The 23,050-nt window shown below is 50.4% G+C and overlaps 2 protein-coding genes across 9 annotated transcripts in view; both read left to right on the forward strand.

The window, feature by feature from the left end:
* Nucleotides 1–1,678, forward strand: part of HOXB4 (homeobox B4) — a 6,904-nt gene extending 5,226 nt beyond the window's left edge. Inside the window, exon 2 of the mRNA XM_011382707.2 lies at nucleotides 7–1,678. Within this exon, the coding sequence (XP_011381009.1) occupies nucleotides 7–439 (433 nt within the window). The 3' untranslated portion in view covers nucleotides 440–1,678. The remainder of the gene's footprint in view (nucleotides 1–6) is intronic.
* HOXB3 (homeobox B3) overlaps nucleotides 1–23,050 on the forward strand; it is a 41,233-nt gene that overhangs the window by 13,113 nt on the left and 5,070 nt on the right. For 3 of the 8 annotated variants that reach the window (XM_011382668.2, XM_023524661.1, XM_023524660.1), the window contains exons 2-3: nucleotides 3,174–3,352; nucleotides 21,326–21,413. The gene's annotated coding sequence lies outside the window, so the exon portion shown is untranslated. Of the gene's footprint in view, nucleotides 1–931; nucleotides 1,063–1,873; nucleotides 2,145–2,997; nucleotides 3,018–3,173; nucleotides 3,353–13,476; nucleotides 13,545–13,574; nucleotides 21,234–21,325; nucleotides 21,414–23,050 lie in introns of those variants that run through there. The other 5 variants (XM_023524659.1, XM_011382669.2, XM_011382667.2 and 2 more) reach the window with 5 other exon arrangements.

Here is a 23,050-nt window from a genome sequence, read left to right on the forward strand (position 1 = left end):
CACACACTCCAGAGAAAGAAGAGGTGGCGGGAGAGAGAGGGAGGGAGGGAGATACTGTGTTAGCTGGAAGAAAGGGCTCTCCCTCCTCCTTTTAGGGGCAATAAAACTTTCTCTTTCTCCTTCTCTCTGTGTGTGTCCAGTAAACCCCAATTACGCCGGCGGGGAGCCCAAGCGCTCTCGGACCGCCTACACCCGCCAGCAGGTCTTGGAGCTGGAGAAGGAATTTCACTACAACCGCTACCTGACGCGACGCCGGAGGGTGGAGATTGCCCACGCGCTCTGCCTCTCCGAACGCCAGATCAAGATCTGGTTCCAAAACCGGCGTATGAAGTGGAAAAAAGACCACAAGTTGCCCAACACCAAGATCCGTTCGGGTGGCACCGCAGGCACACCTGGAGGGCCCCCAGGCCGGCCCAACGGAGGGCCCCCGGCGCTCTAGTGCCCCCCCCCCCCCGCGTGGGAGCCGCGAACCTGGGGGCGGGGTGGGTGGCAAGCGAGGGGGAATAGGGGAAAGATGCGGGAGGGGACACTGGGGCCTGGGCCGGGAAAAGCCCACCTGCCCTCCCCAGCTTTATCTATTTACGCGAATAAACGCAAAGAAGGGGGAAGGGAAGCTTTATTTATAGAAATGACAATAGGGAGTTGGGCGAGCCCTCCCCCCCACCCCAGAAGCAAGGCTCAAGTCTCTTGCTTTCTTCCTTAAAAAAAAAGGAGAAGAAGAAAAAAAAAAATAGAAGAAGAAAAGAATTGGAAAGACAGAAAGAGAAATAGGAGGAGGCTGCACTCCTCGTTTTCGGCTTTGGCGAAGATGGATCCACGTTTCATCTTTAATCACGCCAAGCCTAGGCCCATCTGTCTTGTTTACTCTGCCGAGGAGAGGACGGGCCTCGGTGGCGACCATTACCTCGACACCCGGCTAACAAATGAGGCCCGGCTGGGCCGCCACCGCCTCTGCTGCTGCCGCTGCTGGAAGACAGCCTGGATTTTCTTTCTTTGTCCCCCATTCCTGACACCCAGCGAAAGCACCCTCTGACTGCCAGATAGCGCAATATTTGGGCCACGGTAACAAACACGCACATACAACCTCTTCCCCCTCCGTTCCCCTTCGCGGGGACACTGACTGCTCACCCACTTCCACCGCGGGACTGGGGTGGGGGGCAGCAGGAAGGGGACAAGTGGAGGCACGGGCGGCCTTGACAACGCAGGAATGGGCAGGGAAATTGAGTCCAAGAAAAAAAGAAAGACCCAGAGACCCGGGAGGGCCTTCCTCTGGAAGGTCAAGCCATTCCTGGCAGGGTGAGGGGCCTTCAGTTCTGAGAGCTGGGCACAACCCTTTCACCAATCTAGACTTGTACAGCGGGGACCTACTCTCCTTGACTGAAATTGAATGTGAAACTAGGAAATAAAATGTTGCGCCCCTCCGGTTTGGGAGATGATGTTACAGAGACCTCTCCCTTAGTTTATCATTGTTGCATTGATTTATTATTATTATTATTATTATTATTATTATTATTATTATTATTTTATGTCATGTGTGTCCTCTCTCCTATTCTCTTCCTAACATTCCAAACCAGGCCCCTTCCTAGTTCTGGGGCTGCCTGAGTCTAGAATTCTTCCTTGGCGTGAAAATTTGTGTCCTGTACAGTGACAATAGAAATAAATGTTTGGTTTCTTGTGACCAGCACAGCGTGTTTTTGTTGAAGCCTCTATCTAAAGATATAAAGGCCACCCAAGTCTCTATTTTAAGCACCCCAGTTCATTCTGCCTCACATTGTATGTGGTTGAAGATTTTTTTCAAAGGGTCCAGTGGGAATTTATGTCTCTGAGGACTCCAAATTGTAGTAGCTGGCTTGTTTTCCTTTTGGGGTGGGTGTGTTCTGTTTGGGGTTTTAAATTTTTTTCCTCTAGTCCAAAAATGGATTGAAAGGACTGGAAGGGTTGACTCCAATCCCTAATGGGGGGAAAATGTTTCGTTGTAGGACACAAGAGGCTTAAGTATGGCAAAGCCTTTCATATCATGATTTATTTGTCATAAGCAAATAAAATGCGGTTAAGCTGTCTCCTTCTAGACAGACGGCTCTTTGCTTATTAAAGTTCCGAGAGAGGATTCCGAGAGGCCGGCCTCTTTCCTCCCGCATAAGAAGGTATCGTTTTCCTCTGAGGTGTTTAAGGCTTTAATGAGTCTAATTTTTTGCACAGATGTTTCTGGGTGTTTGCCGGTTTTCAGAGTATTTTTATATTACAAAGGAGCTAGCCAGTGCCATAGCTCAAACTCTGACAAGCAAATAGATAATCAAGAAGACAAATGGCCTCTTTTGTGAAGCCCTGCTCCTGTATTAATTTTCATTTTCTTTCTCATAGAAAGTATCGAAAGTACGACTGGGGACCAAATAGCTTTCTGTCTCAGAGGTCCCAGTCACCCCTAGAATGAAGTGGGGGAAGGAGAAGGGGGTGCAGGTGACTCTCAGAAGCTCTGTCAGGCTTGGGCCGCTTTTGTGCGGCACCCAAGAAAAGTCCTAGGTCTGGGGGCTCCGGCCTGGGGTCTCTGGTCCTGCGATGGCCCAGGGTACAGCCACCTGCCTCCAAAAAGCTTGGGGCTCGGGAGTGCATGTGCAATTAAAAGTTGGGTTTTTTAAAATTCCATTTCCCTTCAGAAAATAAAAATAGCTAATTCCACCCTCATGTTTTGTTGTTACTTCTTTTGTATTCTTCCAGTTTGCAGTGCCCAGGAGTTTGAGGCTGGGTAGGGCCCGGGAGCAGACGGGTCTGCTGTCCACAGCTCGGGAAAGGGCAATGAAACGCCCGTTTAAATGCTGTTGGGAGACTCATAAAAAAATCACCCGGACCTGGAGGATGAGAGCAGCCAGCTTTTTTTCGGTCAATCTCGGTGTGATGTTTAACTGCCAGGGGATGTGGCCGCCCTTAGCAGAGGGGGAAAATACTTCTTAAAAAGCATATGCCCCCCCCCCGCCCCAGGAATGCCCCTATAGAACTAAATCAAAGCTTCTCCTTGGAAGGTATGAATAGAATAAAACAAGATTTCTATGGAGCTTAAAGTTCACAGCCATTCTGTGTAGACAAGAGCTAAGAAAAATGTGAGAATTATACAGAAAACCATTAATCACTTCTTTTCTTTAAATACGTATCCTCTCTCCTTTGTTATTATTCAACAGCAAATCTCCGCAGACCGGCTGTTGGGGGAAAAAAGTGTTAGCCGTCTCTCCCAGATCTGCGAGGGGGAAAAAATTTGGAACCATAAAGTTGAAAACTTTTTTCCTCTCAGTTTGGAAGAAGCCCTTCATCATGAATGGGATGCAAGGAGTTCGGGCAAGAGGAGGCGAGAGGCGCAAAGGTAACAAAGTCCCCGCCTGGGCTGGCATTTTTTTTTTTTTTTAAATCGTTTTATGAGCTCTTATGCAAGGGAAAGAAGAAACATTCTCTCGCCTCCTTTTTCTTTTTCAACTATCTTTGCGGGGTTTTTATGGTGGAAACTTGGTCAGGTTTGCTGCCTTTTATGATGACTGATGCTTGGGTCAGAGGGAGAGAGAGAGGCCTGGACACCTGGAGAATGTTTGACCTGCTGGGGACTGAGGTGTCAGGGCCCCTGAAGAACCCCAGAGAGGGTTGTTTGTGAGGCAGCTCCGAAGTGCTTTGCCGGTTGTAGAAAATGCAGGTGGGCCTTGAGAGCCCCAGCATGTGTGTGTGTATAGACATGCACATGTGGCCAGTGTGTTTCCTGACGCCGTTTGTCTATACTGGGGGCTTGTGTCCCATATGTCTGTTTACGGGTGAGATGCCTCCTAGAAAAATGGAATGAAGTTCTTGGATGGAATGCCTTGAATTTGGAGCAGGGTATAGGTAGATGTCTTTCGTTTTTTTCTTTTTCTGTCTAGCTTGTGATTCTAGACAAATATTCACAATTCTCTAGAGCAAGAAACTGTTCCATTCAAAGGCAAGGTTTCTTAACACAGGAATCTTTCTCTTTGACTCTGCCCTCCTCCCTTCTTCCTGGAGGCTCAGTGTACAGTTTGGTTTCCTTTTGCTGTCTCAATTTAGGGGCTCTGACCTCCTCCCACCCCGTGGCCCTGCTCTTGAGGGTAAGTGAGCCAGGGGACTCTGCCTCAGATCTGAATGTGCTGGCCTTTTTTCCCTGGGGCTCACTGAGAGTTTGGAGGTAGAAGGCTGGCAGGAGAGAGAGTTCATGGAGAGGCCACGTTTTCTAGGCGATTAGCTCAGTATTAGAACCACAAAATGACCTCGGAAGCCCCTTGACCTCTCTGAGACTGGACATTATGCTGGCTCTTGAGTACTGCCTGGGAGGGAAAGTCACACCTCCGCTGGGAGGGGTCCTTGGGCTGTTGTGCGCCCATCTTCTTCATCCCCCTGCAGCCCCCAACCTTTTTTTTTTTTTTTTTGCTATTTTGGAATTTCTTGATTGTTTTTCTATTACTGTTCCTTGGGGAGAGAATGAATAACATTTTTAGCTTGGATACAGCTAAGGAAGGGAAGAAGGTGCTGGTCTGTTTCTGCACAGAGCTCCGTCCCTCGGCCAGGCCCCAGCCCCACCATGTCCACTTTATCCCTCCTTCTTTCCTGTTTCGCTTGGAGGGAGCTGAGGGAAGAAAGACAAAGAGAGACGATAGGAGAGGTCCACAGGCTTCAGAGGGCTAGGGAAACAAGCCCCTCAGTCCTGAGGAGGGAGAGAGATCTCCCCCCATGAGTGGTCTCCTGGAGGTTACTGTGTCTCAGAGTCTGATATCCAAATTCAAAGCCTCCCAACCCATTTTTCTGGAGTTCCTTTGTTTGGGAAACTATTCCTATAATCACTTTCACCCCTTTCCCCTAATCCCTATCCCACCAAAGCTACTCACAGCGCTCATGGAGTACTTCCTCACCAGAGGAGGAAGAAAAATGGAAGAAGGGTCAGTGAAGGCTATTCTGACCGTTTCCAGGGACGGCTCTGCCACATCAACCAGAGTTTCCAGCAACTTTTAATTTTCAGAAATGAGTGGAGGTTTTGTGGATAAGTGAACTCCAAACATAGAGCCTTTCCAAATCTGTATTCTGTCTGCTGTATTTTAAAATTCCACACTAGCAGCCATCCTCTATGAGGAGAGAGAGACGAGAGAGAGAGAGAGAGAGAGAGAGAGAGAGAGAGAGAGAGAGAGAGAGAGAGAGCGCGCTTTAGCTGGGAGAGGAACTTTGACTAGGAACTTAAAACTAGGAGAGACAGAACCTTGCTGGAATATGTTTGGGGTGTTGGTTTGCATTTTGTAAATTGTCTCTTGTAACTTAGGAACTCTGTCTTAGGCAAAAAATAACGCCCTGGTCGGTATCCTCTCTTTTGTCCCTGGGTGGCATAGTAAATGCAGGGGTTAGAGGCCTCAGGAAGGAAAGGAAGTGAGCAGAAAGGTGAGCTGAGCTGCTCCTGGACTGAAAATATTTGGGGCTCAGGGGAGATGTGCACCTATTACTCATAAGGGCAGGTAACCAATTGTGGGCTCTCTATAAACACTGATGACAAAGATCTAGTCACCTGGGACTTTACAAGCTTCTTTCTGCAATGTGAAAATTAGGGGTTCAACAGTGGAAAAGAGGAGGAAAACAATGGAAAGGGAAGGTTGGGGTTCACTCAAGGATTTTAGCCCCGCAGGTGGGAACTTCAAGATCTCCCCTTTCCTTCACTCCTAGACCCCAAACTTTGCAGAGTTGAGCTCTGCCTAAGGCTCCACAGCCCATTGGGCTCACCTTGTACAATTTCAGCAGCCACCCCTAGTCCTCCTCATCTTTGACCTCTCTTCCCTCCAGGTCCCCAGCTCTCTCCATCCAGCTTTCCTACTTCCACCTGCCTGGGCAGACTGGGGTAGCCCCAGCGCCCGCCTGTGGTGGGTCTCCCTGGGAAGCGGCCAGGGAGGGGGTCTGGTTGGAAAACGGAGTGGGGAAGTTTCCCAGTGTGAGTTGAGCGCTGACGGATTTGTGATCAGCCATAAAACCGGCGCATTCGGATTCGTAAATCAATCTGGCCTTTCTCACAGTATAAACGTTCGCTTTATCGGCAGCAAGAAAGTGCTCAGCTCGCGCTTGGCGCTTGTTTATTTGAACATAGACATTCCCAGGATCTGAAAAGAGTGTGGGCATTTTAACAGAACCTGCCCGGCGTGCCTTCGTGTCATTTTGCTGTTCTTTTTCTTGTCTTTAAAAATAATTTCTTGGTTTTAGAGATTGCTGCCTCCCCATGCTCCAGCGTATCATGTCTTTTCTCTCTCACTCATGTTTTTCTTTTAGACTTTAGTGGAGAGTTTTCTTTGGGAGACCATTTTAATGGATTTGTGGTCAGGACCTCGCAGGGAGTTGCAGAGAGTTGCTGGAGCCAGGCGCGGGGCCCATGTTGAGAGCAGGCTGAATTCAACATCAGGCTGTGTTTTGTATCTAGACAATCAAAGCTGACCACCCCGCTACAGAGTCTGGGCCCTGCCGGAGCCCCACCTATGTGTCAGGAGCAGGGTTCTGAGGAGGCCAGGCCTGCCCAGTGCCTTCGGCAGGGGCTGCGATGCCGCCACAGCTGGACCTTACCGAGGCTGACACAAGGGTGGCTGTTTCTTGGGAAGTGTTAAAGCCTCTGGGTCCTCAGTCTCTTACCCATTGAGCTGATTTTGGTTCAGACCCCTCCAAACAAACCAACAGAGCAGCCCTAAGACCCAAGCTCCCCTACCTTAAACCGCATTTGTTGTTCCCATGTCCTGTCTGCCCCCGCGGCTGTGACTGAGCTGCCCCGAACTGCTGAAGATAAGGCTGGGAATGTTCTGCGCGGGGCTTTTTCGGGAATGTCTTTTCTGCTCCCCTTTGCACCCCTACCCCACTCCATGGCCAAGAACTCCGATTCTGATTTTAACTGGGCTGCTCTTTCTGGGGCTGAGCTGTATGTGAAGGTTTGGGGGATGTTTTATTTTGTTTATATCTGAGATGAAGGCATCTGTGTATGTTTCTCCCTCTAGGCCTAGGGAATGGATTTCTCCTATTATCCCTGTGTTCAACCCTTTAATTTCCATCCCCCCCCATCTTTTTTTCCATTGATCAGGCTCCATTGTCTGTCAATTGGAAGCTCAGGGTACTAACACCTGGGAAATAGGGACCAGGGGCTGCCAGGCCGACTTCAAAGCCTCTTTCTTCCTTTTACCCTCCCCTCCCCTCCAGTTCAAATCTCCAGCTGTCTTTGCTGGAGTTGGGGGTGGGAGGACTGAAACAGGGTGTAACATAGGTAGGGAGAGGCCGAGTGTCCACTTCTTTTGTGTAGAAACCTTAGTCTGGGTCTTTGTCTCTGGAGCATATTCTCAGTGAGTCAGTAGAATCTGGTTTCCTATAATAGTAACACCAAAAAACGAGAAAAGTCCCCCTTGCGGTTACTCTCAACTCTAGAAGTCCCAGAGTCGCTTCTTCGCCCTGTCCCTTTTCTGCCCCTTTAAAAGGTATCACAAAAGATCAAAAAGAGAATGAAAGCCAGAAACCCCATTCTTTATACATACAACATGGACTTATGAAGTGTTTTTTTAAAAAAACTGGTCCCTTTAGAAATTTTGTTGATTATTATTACAAAAAAGGGGAGTGGATCCCACTAAAATCAGTATCCTAGGAGTGAGGGAGAGAATGGAGTTGGGGGGAAATCTTAATCTTAAAGGATGCAGAGAGAACTGGAAGCTGAGAAATCCAAGGGCTTGGAGAAGGGCTTGCGCCCACCCCACCCCCACCCCCAGACGCCCCTGCAGACTATTTCTGCACCTTCACGAACTAAGCAGAAGCAAGAGGAGAAGGGAGAGAGGAGAGGTGGGCTGTGGGTAAGTGCGTGTGGTGGGGTGTTTAGGGAGCTGTAGATATAGTAGGTATAGATATGAATCTGAGAGAAAGAAGGACAACTCACTACTATTTCATTGGTGGGTTGGGGGGGGGACTATTTTGCAAGAAAATTTCTCCTCCTGAAGGGGAAGGTCATAGTGGTCCTTTGAGCCTGAAATCGAAAGACCCCCTTCCCCCTCCTGGTCACGTGATTCATTAAATAATTAATGCCGAGGTTGCAGAATAGATATGTATTCGTCAGGAAAATCGCAGGCTCGGTCTCCCTGTTTCTGACGTGCAATTCAACTGTCCTTTGAAAAACAAGCCTGTACCCCGAGAAAAAAAAGAGAGAGGGGGAGAGAGAGGGAGAGAGAGAGAAAAAGAGAGGGAGGCAGCAATAAAACAGCCCCGCAGCCGGAGCCACACCGCGGGCTGGGGTATTGTAAGTAGAAGGGATTTCTCACTACCTACCGCGTCTTATATGTCCATGTAAATTTATTGTTTGTTATTAATGTTATTGTCGTAAACTGTGACAAATAGCCATCTTCATTTCCTGCCATTTCTCTTCACACGGTGCTCTGTGTGTTTATACCCATTGAGGCATTGCATAGAGATTTTAGGAATATTCCTCTTCTCTCTCTCTCTCTCTCTCTCTCCCTCTCCCTCTCCTTCAACCTTTTTCTTGATTTATAGCAATATGGGTGTCAGCTTCTCGACCAGCATGCCAGCCATTGTGTGTGTGTGTGTGTGTGCGTGCGCGTGTGTGCGCACGTCTGCGTGTGTTTGTGAGTGAGTTGTGTTGTTTATGGCCATGTCTTTGATAAATCATTTCTCATGGAAAATGATGTGGAAGCTGGGCTATTTCTGCAGCCGGGAGAGAGTGGCTCTCGGAGGCACTTCCTCCCTCTCTGCTCTGCTCCCAGGAGTTGGTTATTTCAGACGATTTACAGTAATATATCAGCAGTTAATATGAAAGCTCTATAGCTGGAGGTCTTAAATTATGGCATCCGTGATTATCAATTAAGGTGAGATTTGTATAAATTTGGTAAACCAGAAATGCCTCATTCGCATATAAACCCAGTCAAAGACCACGACCTAATATAAAAATTATATTTGCGAGCCTGATAGAGCCAACATTCCTGCAGCAGCAGACAGAGCTTCATTTTTCAGCGGTTCCCCTCCAGGAGTTTGGCTGCTCTGACTCCAGCCTGCGGGGAAAGAGCCCAACTCTGAAGGCAGAAGGAGTCTGAGGGCAAGAGAGGTAGAGGCAGAGGAAGAAATTACAGGAGGTGAAGGCAGAGATTTTTATAATCGAATCGAAGTCCTGTGCAATTGGAAGGGGGCCGGAAAGATTCAGCTGTAGTGTTAAAGCTTAACCTATAGGACTGCTGTGTACGGCAGGGTATTTAGGATAGAGAAGGAGCTGCTCAAATTGGGGGAGACAATGAAGGCAGAGGGCGAAGGCCAGGGAGAGAAGCTGGAAGCCTTGGCTCCCCACCCTCCTGGCTAACAAAACACGGAAATGAATTCACACCCCAGTAGCCTTCCTTCGACCTCCTGAAACAAAGAAAGTTTCCTCAGCAGTGGGGGACTATGTATGTTTGGGGCGAAAGCTGGGAGAAGTTCTCTAAGTTTTTCTAGAAAAGAAATGTTTCAGGAATCAGGTGGTCCCAGAAAGTTGGAGTGTTCCAGGACATGGAGTATTGTGCCTCTCCCTAAGCCCCCATCCAAAGACGAAGAAAACAAGGTGCAGATGGGGAGGGGGAGAGCTGGCAACTTTCTCCTAGGGTTTCCTGTGGCAGTCTCAGTCCATCCCCATCAGGAAAAAGTCTGCTGGTCTAAAGCAAAGCCAGAGGTGGCTTTTGGGGACATGTTACAATGCAACCCCAAAGTTGTGGGGGATGAGGGGCCGAGGGGCAGAGGGCCAGAGCCTTTGCTAAATCCTATCTGAACTGCTGGCTTTTTCTTCCCTGGCTGGAGCTGGGCCAAATGACTTTATAGTCACTATTATCTGTGATATTTAACTCTGCCTGCTAGTGTAAACCTTTGAGTAAGAAGATTAGAGTGACGCTGTGCTCAGGTGTTAATTACTCATGGCATGGAGTGGCAGCTTAGGCCCCAGTGGTGGAACATCCAGGAGCTGGCTCCCATGCTCTGCTCTAAGTGGGCGCTGAGCTGGGTGGGTGGTGGGTGAAGCCTTCCAATTTAGGAGTCTGGGTTGAAAAGGATTTAGGGAGAAAGAGAGAGAAGGATAAGACCTTAGGCTGGGATGGGTGGGGGCATTACCTGGACTAGAAGAAAGGAACTGGGTGGAGTCTGGATTCACAGGCAGCTTTGACAGGGCTAGAGATCACGGGGAGGGGTGAAAGGCTGGGTGAGACAGCAAAGAGACTTGAGGGATAGGGGCTCCAAGCCCTTCAGGCCCTCCATCCTTCAGTATTAGAGAATCTCCCCTCACCCCTCACCTCACACACGGTGTGGGTGTGGGAGGTGAGTATTTCCTTCTCCTTTACCTGAGAAGTGGGGGTGTAAATGTAGAGAGGGTGATTTCACCCCCAATCCAGAGCTCCAGAATTTAGGCCAGTCTTGGAATCCCTGAGAGAGTGTGGAAGGGTTACTTCTCCCTTGGAGAGGAGGAGGAACATGAAGAAGGAAGAGGTAGATTGGAGTTTATTAGCTTTTGAATTCAGCTTGTTTTGGAGGATAGAGAACAAAAGGTGAAGGCTGAAGGATCTGCTCTTTGGGACAGGCCATAGCTAATGGGGAGAGCTGGGAGTCAGTCCCACAGCCCCTTGCCCCTGTGTTCCCAGCTCCTCCCCCTTCTCCCCTCCTACTGCTGCCTTCTCGTGTGCCTGTGCCGTGGAGGTCTGATCCCCTCTTTTCCTCTCTGTTCTCTCAGCCCCCTTCAGGTCTTTGTCTCTTCTGGCCCTGGGGCTACCCCCTCCCCTTTCCTTTCCCCAACTCACACACAGACTCTTCCCCAGGAGACAAAAGCAAGGAGACTGTCCCTTTCCACCATTATCTTTCAGTCACTGGCCCCTCACTAAATCTTCCTATGTGAGGCCTGATGCCCTCCATCCAGACATAGAGGCCTACCTCCCAAATCAGCAAGTTTGAAAAGACTTTTTAAAAAAACAGAGATATTTTGTTCATTTAACCATGAAGCACTCTGCCTCTTACCAGTTCTGCACACACACACACCCCATTTGCTTTTGTGCTATTCGGAGGATGGGGTAGAAAGCATTTCATGGAAGGGGCTTTAGGAAAACTGCTGACTCTGTCTTCTCCCCAGACTCTGCTGGTGTCCACTTTCTCTATATAATTATAGTGTTTTCCCTGTTCCTTTGAGAAGCTGGGCTGCCGCTGCTTTAATGACCAGAGGAGTTGGGCAGAAAGATGAGGAGAGAGGGGATGAAGGAAAAAGAGAGGGCCCCAGAGAGACAACAAGCAGCAGGATCCCTTCCTGAGGTGGCAAGTCAAGGCAGAACCCAAGGAGAGGATGACAGGAAGAGTGGAGACAAAAACCAGAGAGGCAGGGAGGCTGTCCTGGAAGAACGAACCCCACAACTTGGATGCATGTACACTCACACACACTCTCTCACACACACACACACACACACACACACACACACACACACACACGAGTTAAGTGAGAAGGAAAGTGGAAAGGAAACCACTCACTTTGCCTCCTTCTCTGTAGAAGAGAGTATCTCCATGAGAGAAAGGTGAGTCTTCCCCGCAGAGGGCCCTGAGGCCAAGGGCTCCACATTGTCCCAAGGAGCAGGACAGCCTAATAAGGGAACCCAGAAATGATTTCTGGAGACACTCCCAAGTCCTTGGAAAGATTCAATTCAAAGTCACTTAAGACACAGGGAGAGGTAGTACAGAGAAGACAAAGGGGCTGTGAGAAAGGGACAGACAGCAGAGATGGTTAGAGAGAGAGGGAGAGAGAGGGGGAGAGAGCAAGAGAGACAGAAACAGAAAGAGTCCAAGCCCTTGAGTGGGGGGCGGAGGGGCAGGCATAGAGGGGAGAGGGCTTCAGGGTCTGGAAGCTCCTCCAGAGTCCGTGCTTTCTTTACAAGCAGCTGCCTAAATCTGGGGCCATCCCAGATGCGACTGCCTCTAGAGTAGCCCCTGGGGGTGCTAAATCAGGTGTGTGGGAGCTGGGGCAGGAACCGAAGTGTCAGGGAATGGTTAAGAGTCTCCCGCACTTGAATCTCCTCTCCAACCACCAGCAGTAAGTAGTAACTTAATGGTTGAACTGTCCCAAAATAGAATTCCACCGTGGGTGTGGGCGGGTGGGTTGAGGTCAGTTTCTCACACCTGGACCCTGGCACCTTTCTTTGGCCTCTCTTCCCCCTAGTGGGTTTGGTCTCTTTCTTCCTTCTTTAAGGACTGGGAGTTGATCTTCTAGCCCCCTAAGAACTTTCCCTTTCACCTCCAATCTACATCCCTTCCCTTGAATCCCCAGTCTGAACAAACGGATGCTACCCTCACTAATCATCTCCCTCCCCCATCTTTCAGGAAAGAAAAGGAAAAAGGAAAAAGGGAAAGAAAGTTCCTACAAGCCTAAGCAGCTTAAAAAAAAAAAAAAAAACTCCGGGAAAATTGAAAAATGCAAACCTCTCTGGCCTCTCCAGTCTCTGCCTTACCCCCTCGCCACTGCTCTGCTCCCTTCACTGCGCACCCCCAACCCCCATCCTCCCGTCCTGTCCTGCCCAGAACTCTCTCCTTTCCCCTCCCTTCTCCGCCGGGCCGGACATATGGAACCCATTTTGCTGGTGACATTGAAGAGCCGCCCGTGCGCCCGCCTTCCGCCATGGCGCCCCGGCGCTCCCGCGCCTCGCTGTGCCCCGCGTCAGTCGCGGCTTCCCTCGCCTGGCAACTTGGCCATCTCTCAGAGCCCCGACTCCAGCTCGGTGCCTGGCTGGCCCAGCGGATGGAGAACCCCGGCTTCTCCGGAGAGGGGCGCCCCGAGTGAAGCCCCCGCGCGCCCAAAAGCCCCGCGGCCTCGAAGGCCGAACAAAGCCGGGGGCGGGGGCAGGGTGCGGGCAGCTCTTCCCGGCCTCTCCCCGCGCTGGCCCGCCGCCCTGGGCTGCCTGGGTCTGAATAACCACCGGGATGCGGCCGGCCGAGCCTCAGCTAGGGCTGAGGGACCCGGGCCTGGCCGTTGACTCCCGCGCGCGCCCGCTGCGGCTTGCGCCCTAGCGGGAGACGCACAGGTAAGTGTGGGTGCTCATCCAGGAACCCTCGAGGACAGGCTTGGGGTGGAGAGCGGGGTGACTGAGACCTCTGCCATCAGACCTGTCTTTTGGGTCAGCAAAAAGGCTGGATCCGATTCATGGAAGATAATGATGAGGGCAACTTAAGAGGCGGGTTCGGACTGCGGGCAGTAGAGGGATCCTGGTATGCAGGACAGTGTGGAGGAATGTGGAGCTGTGCGTGTGGTGTGTGGACAGGAACGGTTAGGGGATGGGGGAGCTCTCCCCCTCAGGAAGGGTGTTGGAGTCTGTGGAGGATTTTCCAGGGGAGTTAGGAGCTGTGGGTTGTGAGGGGCATCTGCTGGGGTGGGGGTGCGCAGGGTCCGGCCCTGCTCCCACAGTCCAGCTGCCACCGTGGCCGAGTATTTTTTTTTTTTTTTTTTAGCACCTGGCGGGTTATTTGAAGCTAGATGTACAAGGGGCTGCGCTGAGGCCGGGTGTTAAACTGAGAAGGTAGGAGAGGGGGTGATTTATGGCTTCAGAGAAGCTGTGTTTACTCCTTGCCTGCTCTGGAAACCAAAAACCAAACAGAGTAGAGGTGGGAGAAGCTCCTTTCTTTGGACTGAGAGGCAATGCCAGGTTGATTTGCTGGGATTTATTTTCCCAGATGTGGGGAGATGGTGGGAACTGTCTCTTTGCAGGCACAGGCTGTGGTAGGTCTGTGTGAGGTATAAGAAGAGTGTGCAAGTAAGCACATGTGTAGGTGTGTTTGTGTACGGTGTGAGTGCTTGGGTTGAAGTTTGTCCGGTGCAGCATGGCTTTGTGAGTGGGCGCATGGGACCCTGGAGGGAGACTAGGTGTTCTCTGGTCCTGGTACTCTGGGATGGGGTAGTTCTGGCTACACTTCACTGCCCCGTGCCCTTGAAACAGGGTACTGCTCTGTCTTGTCGCCTGTATTTTCTTTCCTCCCACGGCCACATGCAGCAGAGTCCACTTGGCTTGGCACGGTCCCCTCTGTTCCATCTACCCACGCCACCTGATCTTCACTTTGAACCTTTAACTTTACCATGGGAAAGTAAAGAATTAGTGAGCATAGCTGTGTGGGAAGGGGAGAGAGAGGAGAAAAAGGCCTGGGATAGAAGGGGAGATTGGTGGTTTGAGGCTGGGCCTGGCAGGCTTGGGTTCCACCATTACCGCTCAAATTCCCCTGAAGTCCTCGCTTGGGGGAGGGGGCAAGGGAGCACAAAGAGGAACAGAGCAAGGGAGCCATGCAGGATGATGGGGTGGGGAGAAAAATATTTTGACCCCCAGATAGTTATTTCCGCAGGCCAACTGGTGACTCTTGCCTTTCTGTCCAGACGCCTGGCTTTGCCTGGAAATTGTTTTGCATTAAATTTTCTCAGCCGCAGAATTATCTTTCCTCGCCTCCAGCTAAACTTGCATTTTTCCACCAGACACTTGGGCCCCACACCAATGAAATCTGAGAGGAAGCGGCTGGGCCCTAAGTGGCCATAATTTAATTGATTTTATCATAAATCATCAACTTGATGAAGAACCCGAGGTTTCAGTGAAGTAAATTGATATTAATGGGAGTTTCTTGAAATGCAAACTCGCTGTATTGTTGGGGCATCTTGAGCTGGGGAGGTGGATTACGTGTGTCCTAAGAGCAGGGAGCCTGGACCTGGAGCCTGGCACAGCTTTAGGGGCTAGGGAAAGCAAGCTGTGAGGGGCAGCTGCAAGCAGACTGACTTCTGGTTGGGGGGAGGCAGGCACAGAAGGAAACTTTGTGGGGAGGGAGCAGTCTGACTCCCTGAACCCTGCTGGCCATCTTGGGAATGCTGGTCTCCAACTGGGGGGAGGCAGTCAGGAAGCTGGTGGTGTGTGGGCAGAGCTGGGGGTCGGGTAAGAAGGCCAGGCTGGTACAATGGATGCATTGACTCCTGGTTAAAAATTGTCAGGTTGAAGCCTTCGTCCTTTAATTATACAAATTAATTATTTACTGCTCCGGTTCCTGTATACAAAAACAGCACTTTGACTTGGTGATGAAGGTAGAGAACAACCCCCACCCCCCCACACCCCCCCACACAGAAGAGCAGTAAAAGCCAGTGTATGAGCCTCTGTGGAGCAAAAAGGACCAGGAATAGGGCTAGTAGTGGGGGTATAAGCATTTAAATCACAAAAGGAAATATCCTGCGTGTGGCTGTGTTGGTGCCAGTTATTGTCTGAACTCAGTTTATTATTACCGCTTAGTGTCACTCCCTTTTACATCAGCATATAGAGAGCCACGGACTCTCAGTCCAAAAAGGGACCTCAGATCATTTAGCCCAACCCCTCACCTCCACACACATACTCTGGCTTTACAGAAGTGAACACTGAGGACCAAGCAGTTCTCTGCTCACATGGCAAGTCTGGACCTCCTAGAATCCAAGCCTCCTTCTTGACTCCAAAGCCTATCCAAAGGATGACTTTAAACAAATCACTCTCCCACTCTGGGCCTCAGTTTCTCTTTCTGTAACAGTGGCAGGGGTCAACAGGATAATCCCTGAGTTCTCTGAGTTCTGACCTTTAATAACTTTCTAGTGCTTGGATGCAGCTCTCTTGCATGTCCTGGGGTTCTGTGGGCATTGGGTACAGAAGTTACTGCATGCTTATCTGCAAGATACAGGGAGTTTGTACTTGCCCAGAGCAGTGGATGGTGATAGGCTGGCTCTAGGAAATCCACTGGAATCTGGCATTCCTCCCCCGAAGGTTGGAGGAGAAGCTCAGGTGTCCAAGAGCAATGGAGATAGAAGGCACTAGAGAAGGGCTTGCTAGCTAGATTGGGCCGTGATTGGCATTTGGAGGGAGGCTAAGGAAGGAGGGCTTGGTGGCACAGTGCAAGGCACCCTCCCTGCCAGGCGCTGGGGCCTAGTTTGGAGTTGTTTAGAATGTAGTTCTTGAAGTTCCTTCTACTCCAGCCAGGGACTGAATGGTGGTTTCAGAATTTGATTCCGTAATGGCAGGCCACAGGCTCCCCACCCAGCTTCACCCTGGCCCCTGGGCCTTTGGATCTTCTCTTCCTGGGAGAGAGCACACACACAGTGTGCCATGGCACTCTATCTACCACGTTTCTTCCCAGGGCAGCCAGGACAGGAGACCTGCAAGGTAGTTGATAACTTCCCCCACCACCCCAATTCTAGTTCTTATTTTCCATCTCTTCTCCCAAATAGAAAATAAAATTCAAAGGGGTGGGTGTTTCTCAGAAGTTGCTGGGTTGTAAGAAGAGAGATTACTTGTAGGATCAGGGCTATGAAGAGGCCAGCAGAGGAGAGGCGGTTTCCAGACTGCCTTAGGAGGTGTGGTCAGGGAGTTGTGCAGGAGGAAGTAGGAAGAGATGGCAAATAACTTTATCTTTGGGATTCTGGAAATCAGAGTCCCTGGCCAGATAACTTCACTTCCTAAAGCCTTATCCCAAACCCTATTTTGAGAGAGAGAGAGAGAGAGAGAGAGAGAGAGAGAGAGAGAGAGAGGTCTGACAGGTCCAGTCTCACCCTATCCTATTCTCACTTTGGAGTTTTATATTTGGAGGCAATTCAGAAGGCCTTCTGCTGATTGGTCATTAATCCGGTGAGTTATTGTCTGCTAAACAGAGGTCACTGGGAGAGAAACATCCAATCTGTCAGGAGAGACCTGTGCAGTTACTCCCAGCGGCTGGGCCCCTGTTCCTCTCTTGCCTGCTTCTCCCTCCCTTCCCCAGCACCCCTCACCCAGCTGTCCTAGATTTGCCCCTTTTCCTCTAGCCTTCTCCACTCTGCCCACCTTTGTCTTGACATCCACCGGGATGGGGTTTGTCAGGCTGGGACTGAGCTTCTAGATGAGAGGGGACCCTTGATTCGGAAAGGCCGGCCTGCAGGTAACTCTCGGCTTGGCTCTCGGCACCACCAGCCGCTGGTCAGCGAGTTCAGGCGGCCTCCACGGTCACTGAGTATCCTTTGCAAACCCTCAAGGCTGTCTATTTTTCTTCGCCTCCCTCTCGCCCTGCCGCCTGGAGTCGGGGAGAGTATACCTTGGATTTTTCTTCTCCAGCCTTAGTGGCCTTTTTGTTCTTTCGATCTCCGCTTCTGCTGATCCGGGTCTACATCAGCCTCCGCGAGGCTCCGAATCATCTTCTCGCCGCTGCCCCTTTGTTCCCTCCTGCTCCTGCATCTTAGAGGATGGGGGTTGGGGATCTAAATACCAAGAGCTGTCTTCGGTAGCAATTCTCATTTTACGACCCCCAGCTTTGAAATCTTTATTAATATTTAAGAAGAGATGGAGATTCGGGTGCATGTGTGAACTTTACATGACCGCCGCTGCCACAAAGTTAGGCAGTAAAACTGGAACAGAGTGTAGGACCGGGAACCCAGAGAGGACCAGAAAGAAACAGATCATTAGATGCCCCGCCCAGCTCAAGTTCCAGCTTCTCCAAGAGCCAGGCAGGCTTTGGATTTGGGGCTGGCAAAGCGGGGGGCAGCTTGGTTGCCCCAAGACTTATATCAGAAATCAGAAGTAGTCAGCCAATTTGACTACTGTTTTAAAGTAGTCAGCCAATTTGTGCTTATTGAGAATTTTCGTTTGCTCTTTGATGGATTTTTGCGGGGGTGGGGGAGGGGAGGAAGGACAGAAATGATCTCCCAAAGTCCTAGAAGGCTGTGTGGCCAGTGATCTCTCAAGGGAATTTAAAGTGTTCCTTGTCCCCTGGTACTGGGTAGGGATTAGGATGGGAGGAGCGGAGTGCCAGTACCGGATGGAGTGCTTCGGCTTTTCAGAAACTGAATCAGAGAGAAAAGAATGTCTATGAAGGGGAACATTTTCTCTAATTTTTACCTTTATTATTAATTTTTGCCTTTATTGGATTACACTAGGTCACTGTGTCTTAATCTTTTTCTCCATTTTTTTCTTTTTCAATCTCTCTCTTTCTTTCTCTCTCTCTCTCTCTCTCTCTCTCTCTCACATACACAGACACACAACACACACAGTTACCCAAGTTTCCCTCCTTGAGTCCAGGAGGAAATTGTTCTCTCTCCTCTCTCTAATCTGTTCCTAAATCATGACTTCACTACAGGGGTGAAGCCATCTCCACTCCTCTTTTTAAAGACCCCACAGTCTTCCCTCTGACCCTTCTGCTGTCTCCCACCCCAAGTTCCGTCCCCAAGCTCCTCACTGCCCCACCTTTGTCCCCTGAAGTTTTAAAGGTCCCTAGCCTGCATCAACACCTCAAACGAAATGGGCACTCTCAGGCCTGCCTGTTCTACCTTCAACCCCCACGCTCCCAGCCTCAAACAGGGGCAACCAGCCAGCCAGAAATCTCTGAGAAAGGAAGGAAAAGGCAAGAAATAAAAACCAAACTTGGATCTAATTGCCTCCCAAGCATTTCGAATGGGCTATGCTCTCTAGAATTAATTAAGAAGTTCCCACTCCATCTCCTACCGCATTTGGGTGGTGCATGTCCTCTGAAATTTTCTCCAGGTAGGCTTTCTTGCTCCCCAGTTCTTCTTTTTGCTTCCACCCCACTGCGCCCCACCTCCTTATGTAGCCAGAAGGGACCACAAGGAGTTGAGGAGCCTCCGGGAGGGGAGGGGTCCACTGCCGTCTCTGGACAACTCCTCCACCCTCAGCTCAGCTCCAGGTGGGCTCCTCCTGCAGCCCAGGCTTTCAGGCCCACAACTGGCTGGGTGTCCTCTGGGCTATCTTTTTATTCCTTGAGGCAAAACTTTGTAGCCCCACAAGCGACCAGTTTCTTTTCTTCTCCTTCATTTTCACAATTGACCTTCTCTAGCCAGTGGTAACAACAGCTAGGAGAGCTGGAGGATCTGAGGTACATTTTTGCCTTTGTAATTTGGGGGAGTGACAGAAAAGACCCAAAGGTGCTGGTTTCCTTAAGCCTCTGGAAGCCTCTCTGGGCTGAGTCCCTGGCCTACTGGGCTCAGAGTCCAACTCTGTAGGTCTCTAACCAGGGCCTAGAGACCTCAAGACAGACTCCTTGCAGCTACATGCTCAGGCAGCCCTAATGGCTCTCTTTGAGAGTTCTGGCTTGAGCCTCAACACTGGGTCCGTTTGGGACATTTTCTTTTCTTGATAGTACTAACAAACAGAAAAAGTGGGTCCCACCCTCCATCCTCATTGCCCCCCCTCCTTTCCCTCAGCCACCAACTCTAGGCAGGCCATAGAATCCTTAGGACATCACAGTGGGAAACTCTGTACAGTTCCTGTTGCTGGGGGGTAGGGAGGCCATGGGTATCCTTGCCCCCCATTCAGCAGGGCCCCAGGAAATTGGCTGCTCCAGCCCACGAAGCTTGACTTAGAGGGCCTGGAAGAAGTGGGGGCTACAGGAGGCCGGGGACCGCTTCCTGTGAGAGTAGGACCCTTTCTCAGCCCAAAGCAGAGCCTGTGAGTGGGGAATGGTAGAGTATGAGGGAAATTTTGCCAGACACAATCGCCCTCTCCTGAGAGGGAGACAATAGCTGGATATCATCTCTCACCTTTGTTCTCCCAGTCCCATCTCTCCTGGTACCTCCAGATGGGAGAAATATTCTAACTAGGAGGTCACAGAGTAATGGCTGGCTCTGCCTACGAGAAGTTAAGAGAACAGATTTTCCAAGCTGCCTTTGTAGAAAAGAGACTTCTCTGCCTTCTGTTTTATCCGGTAAACCCCGAGTCAGCAGTTAGGCAGAGCTGCAAACTCTCCTGCTTTTGGAAATGTCCTGGTGCTCTTTTTGTCTTTTTCCTACACCAAGAATGGCTCTTTCCCACCCCCAACCGAAATCTGCAGATACCTACATTCCTGGCTCCTGTCTTCCTCCTACAGGACTCCTTGCCTTTTCCCGCCCTTCTCAAACACACCCTAAGAAAAGTTTAGCTTTTGTAGTCTTCCTCACTGTGCCAAGAATCATAAATCTTGCAGTTAAGAGAGCAGATTTGTTCTGAATAATGACAGTAACAACTATCCTCTGTCTCTTCTGCCAGTGCATTTAAAATTAAGCCATTTTGCTAGTTCTTCTCATCTTCTTAGAAGTACAAATGTCCTTAACACCTCTTAGCCCAGTCTGTCTATCTAGAGGTGAGAACTGTAGCAGAAACTTCTCCACGAAGTTCTTACAGCCTCTCCACTGCCAGCCCGTCTGGAGCTCAAGCTAAACACAAGGTCCTCCTTTTGTCACCCTCTCCTCAATCTCCCCTCCCCCTGCAAGATGGTCTGGATTTTTAAAATAATCACTCACCGCTTGTTGTCTGTTCTCAAAGTGTGTGTGGGGGGGGGCTGTTAAAAAAAAAAAAGTCTGGCTTTCCCCTCTACCGGTTGAAAAGCGGGCCTGGAAATTTGTGGGGAGAGAAGAAGAAAAGAGAGGGTGTGGGGGAGAGAAGAAGCAGAGCCGGGGAGACTGCGAAGGAGGGAGCCAGAGTGAGAGGGTGGAAGACTCAGCCACCACCAGTCCCCGGAGGAGTGAAACTACTTAAAAAAAAAAAAAAAAAGTCCTAGTGTTCTGCTACAAATGAATGCAGAGGGGCACCCAGCACCCCCACCCCCAGGGAAGGCACTGCCTTTGACTAGGCCTCCCAACAGCGACTTCTCCAATTAGCATAATGGTTTACTAGTGGGATGGGGGGAGCTGGTGAATTCCAACTGGCTTCGCCTTGCATTCGCTCCTCCTGTCTCCCCTGCCAAAATCTCTATCTGAAAATTTACCTGTTCTTAAAAAAAAAAATAACAAACAAACAAACAAAAACCTCTCTACTTTCTTTCCTTTCTCACCCTTTTTTTTGGGGGGGGGCTGTAAAAATTTCCCCCTCCCCCAATAACACCATTGCCTTCCCTCCTTATCAGGCATCTAGGCTTGCTAAAGGGGGAGAGGTGGGGGTGTGTGTGAGCTTGTGTGTGAGTGTCTGTGAGTGAGTGAGTGTGTGTGTGTGTGTGTGTGTGTGTGTGGTGTGGGTGTGGTTTTTTTTTTTTCCCTGTGCAAAAGCAGAGGCCATTGTTACAGAGAGTAGGGCGTACCAGTCTTATAGGGCAACCACACTGTGGCGGCTTGGCCGCGCTGGAGCCTGAAGCTGGATTCTCTGCGAGCCCAGCCACCCGAGCACCTTTCGGTCTTCTATTTTTTTCCCGCTCCCCCACCCCTCCCTCCTGCGCACCCCCGCTCCTAAGCCGAGTGAATTGAAGCGGACGCCGCGCGGCTCCTCTGGCCGGTCTGCCCCTCGGGCTCGCCAGCCGGGGTGGCTATTGGGGGGGGTGGGCGACGCAGCTTTAAACAGTGGTCTTTTTTTCCTTTGCCTTCAAGGAGGGGAGATTTCTCGCCTGCCGCTCGCGCTGGGGCTCGATGTGAATATATATTATGTCTGCCTGTTCTCCCCTCGTCGGTGGCTAAGGTAAGCTGGACTGAAATAGGCTATCAGTTTGTGAATGGCGGAGAGTATGTCTCAATGATTTATGGCCCATATGACTCCAATCTCGGTTCAAGAAGAGTTCACAAGCTTTAAGCTTCCTTCCACGCAGCGACTGACTCTCTCTCTCTCTCTCTCTCTCTCTCTCTCTCTCTCTCTCTCTCTCTCTCTCTCTCTCTCTCTCCCTCTCTCCCTCTCTCCCTCTCCCTCTCTCTTTTCTCTTCCTGTTTCTCTCCTTTTCTCCTCTTTTCTTTCAGCAGCCAGATCCAGGGCTGAATTCCTCCCCGGCTGCTAAGAAGAGCTTAACCTTTCTCTCTCTTCCTTCCCTGTTCTTTTATTTATCTTCCTTCCATTATTATGATATATATTTTTAAGTCCTGGAAGGTGGCCTATCTCCTCTCCCCCGGGTTCTCCAGCTATTGTTACTCTCCCTGGCTCTTCTGGGGGGCGGTGTGCCTGACAAGGTGGGGTTCTTGGGGTTGCTCACTCCAGTGAGATTCTAGAGGGAAGCCCAGAGCCACCGTCTCCCTCCCTCTCTCCCTCCTGAGAAACCATATGGAGCCTGGATTTTTCCAACATGGAGGCAAGGAAAATAGACATGTTTGGCTTGATAGAGCTGCTCCCCACCCCCTCTTCTCCTGGATCCCCAGATCTCAGATCCATCCCCTCGGCATCTTTCCCTTCTCACCGTCCTGTCAGCCAGGCCTCTGCGCCCTCCAGCCCAGCCTGGCAAAGTATCGGAGCAGAGTTGCTTAAGCGCCTTTTAATTCGGTTACCTCCAGTGCCCAAACTTGCTGCTGCTCGTAGTGCTCGGCCCTCAGCCCTGTGCTCTTGGAACCTGCCACTGCTAACCATTACGGTGTCCTGAATGCTTTCTTTTCGCCTCCTTGGGCCAGCATAGCTAGTCGCCCGCCACCGCGGCAGGAGCGGCAGGAGCGGCTGAGAGAACCCGGCAGTGGCAGCCAGGGACTAAGCCTGCCCGCAAACCTTCTGGGTCCTTCCTCGCCGCCGCCTGCAGAGTCTCCATTCTTTCCTATCACGTCTCTGGCCCCTCTGCTTCCCACACTCGCCTGGCCTCAGTGCTGAGACGGTTTGCGGGTTTACTGCAGGGGGAGTGACAGAAATTTCGGCCCCAGGCGCCTAGTCAGATTATTGTTTTATCATCATCATCATCATCGTCATCATCATCATCATCATTATTGCTATAACAATCATTTAGACTAAATAAAGCCAGGTCCCAGCCAGCTAACCCCTCCAACATTTTTATTTTATTCTCCTCTCTATTAATAACAAACTAAACTGATGCCTGTTAATTAATTTCCCCTTCAGCCAGGACTTCTCCGAAGTTAATTTTGGTTAAAGCATCAGAGGCTAATGGTAGTAATAATAAAGGGATTGGGTCAGCCTGGTCAATCGAACGAACTCCAGTTCTCCTTTCTGAAAGGACCTGCTGCTTTGCAGACCCATGTGTATTTCCCAGAAACAAATTCTTCCCGGAAACCAATCGGAACTCAGGGCCACCCCGGCTTTCTTTTGAGTATGAATCTGTGCCACTAAGAAGAGGATTTATGTGTGGGAGGGACTTCCTTCACCCACATGCCTTTTCTTTTATTTTCCTATTT

This window comes from Pteropus vampyrus, unplaced genomic scaffold (assembly GCF_000151845.1).
Source record: "Pteropus vampyrus isolate Shadow unplaced genomic scaffold, Pvam_2.0 Scaffold486, whole genome shotgun sequence".
Taxonomy (NCBI): Eukaryota; Metazoa; Chordata; class Mammalia; order Chiroptera; family Pteropodidae; genus Pteropus; species Pteropus vampyrus.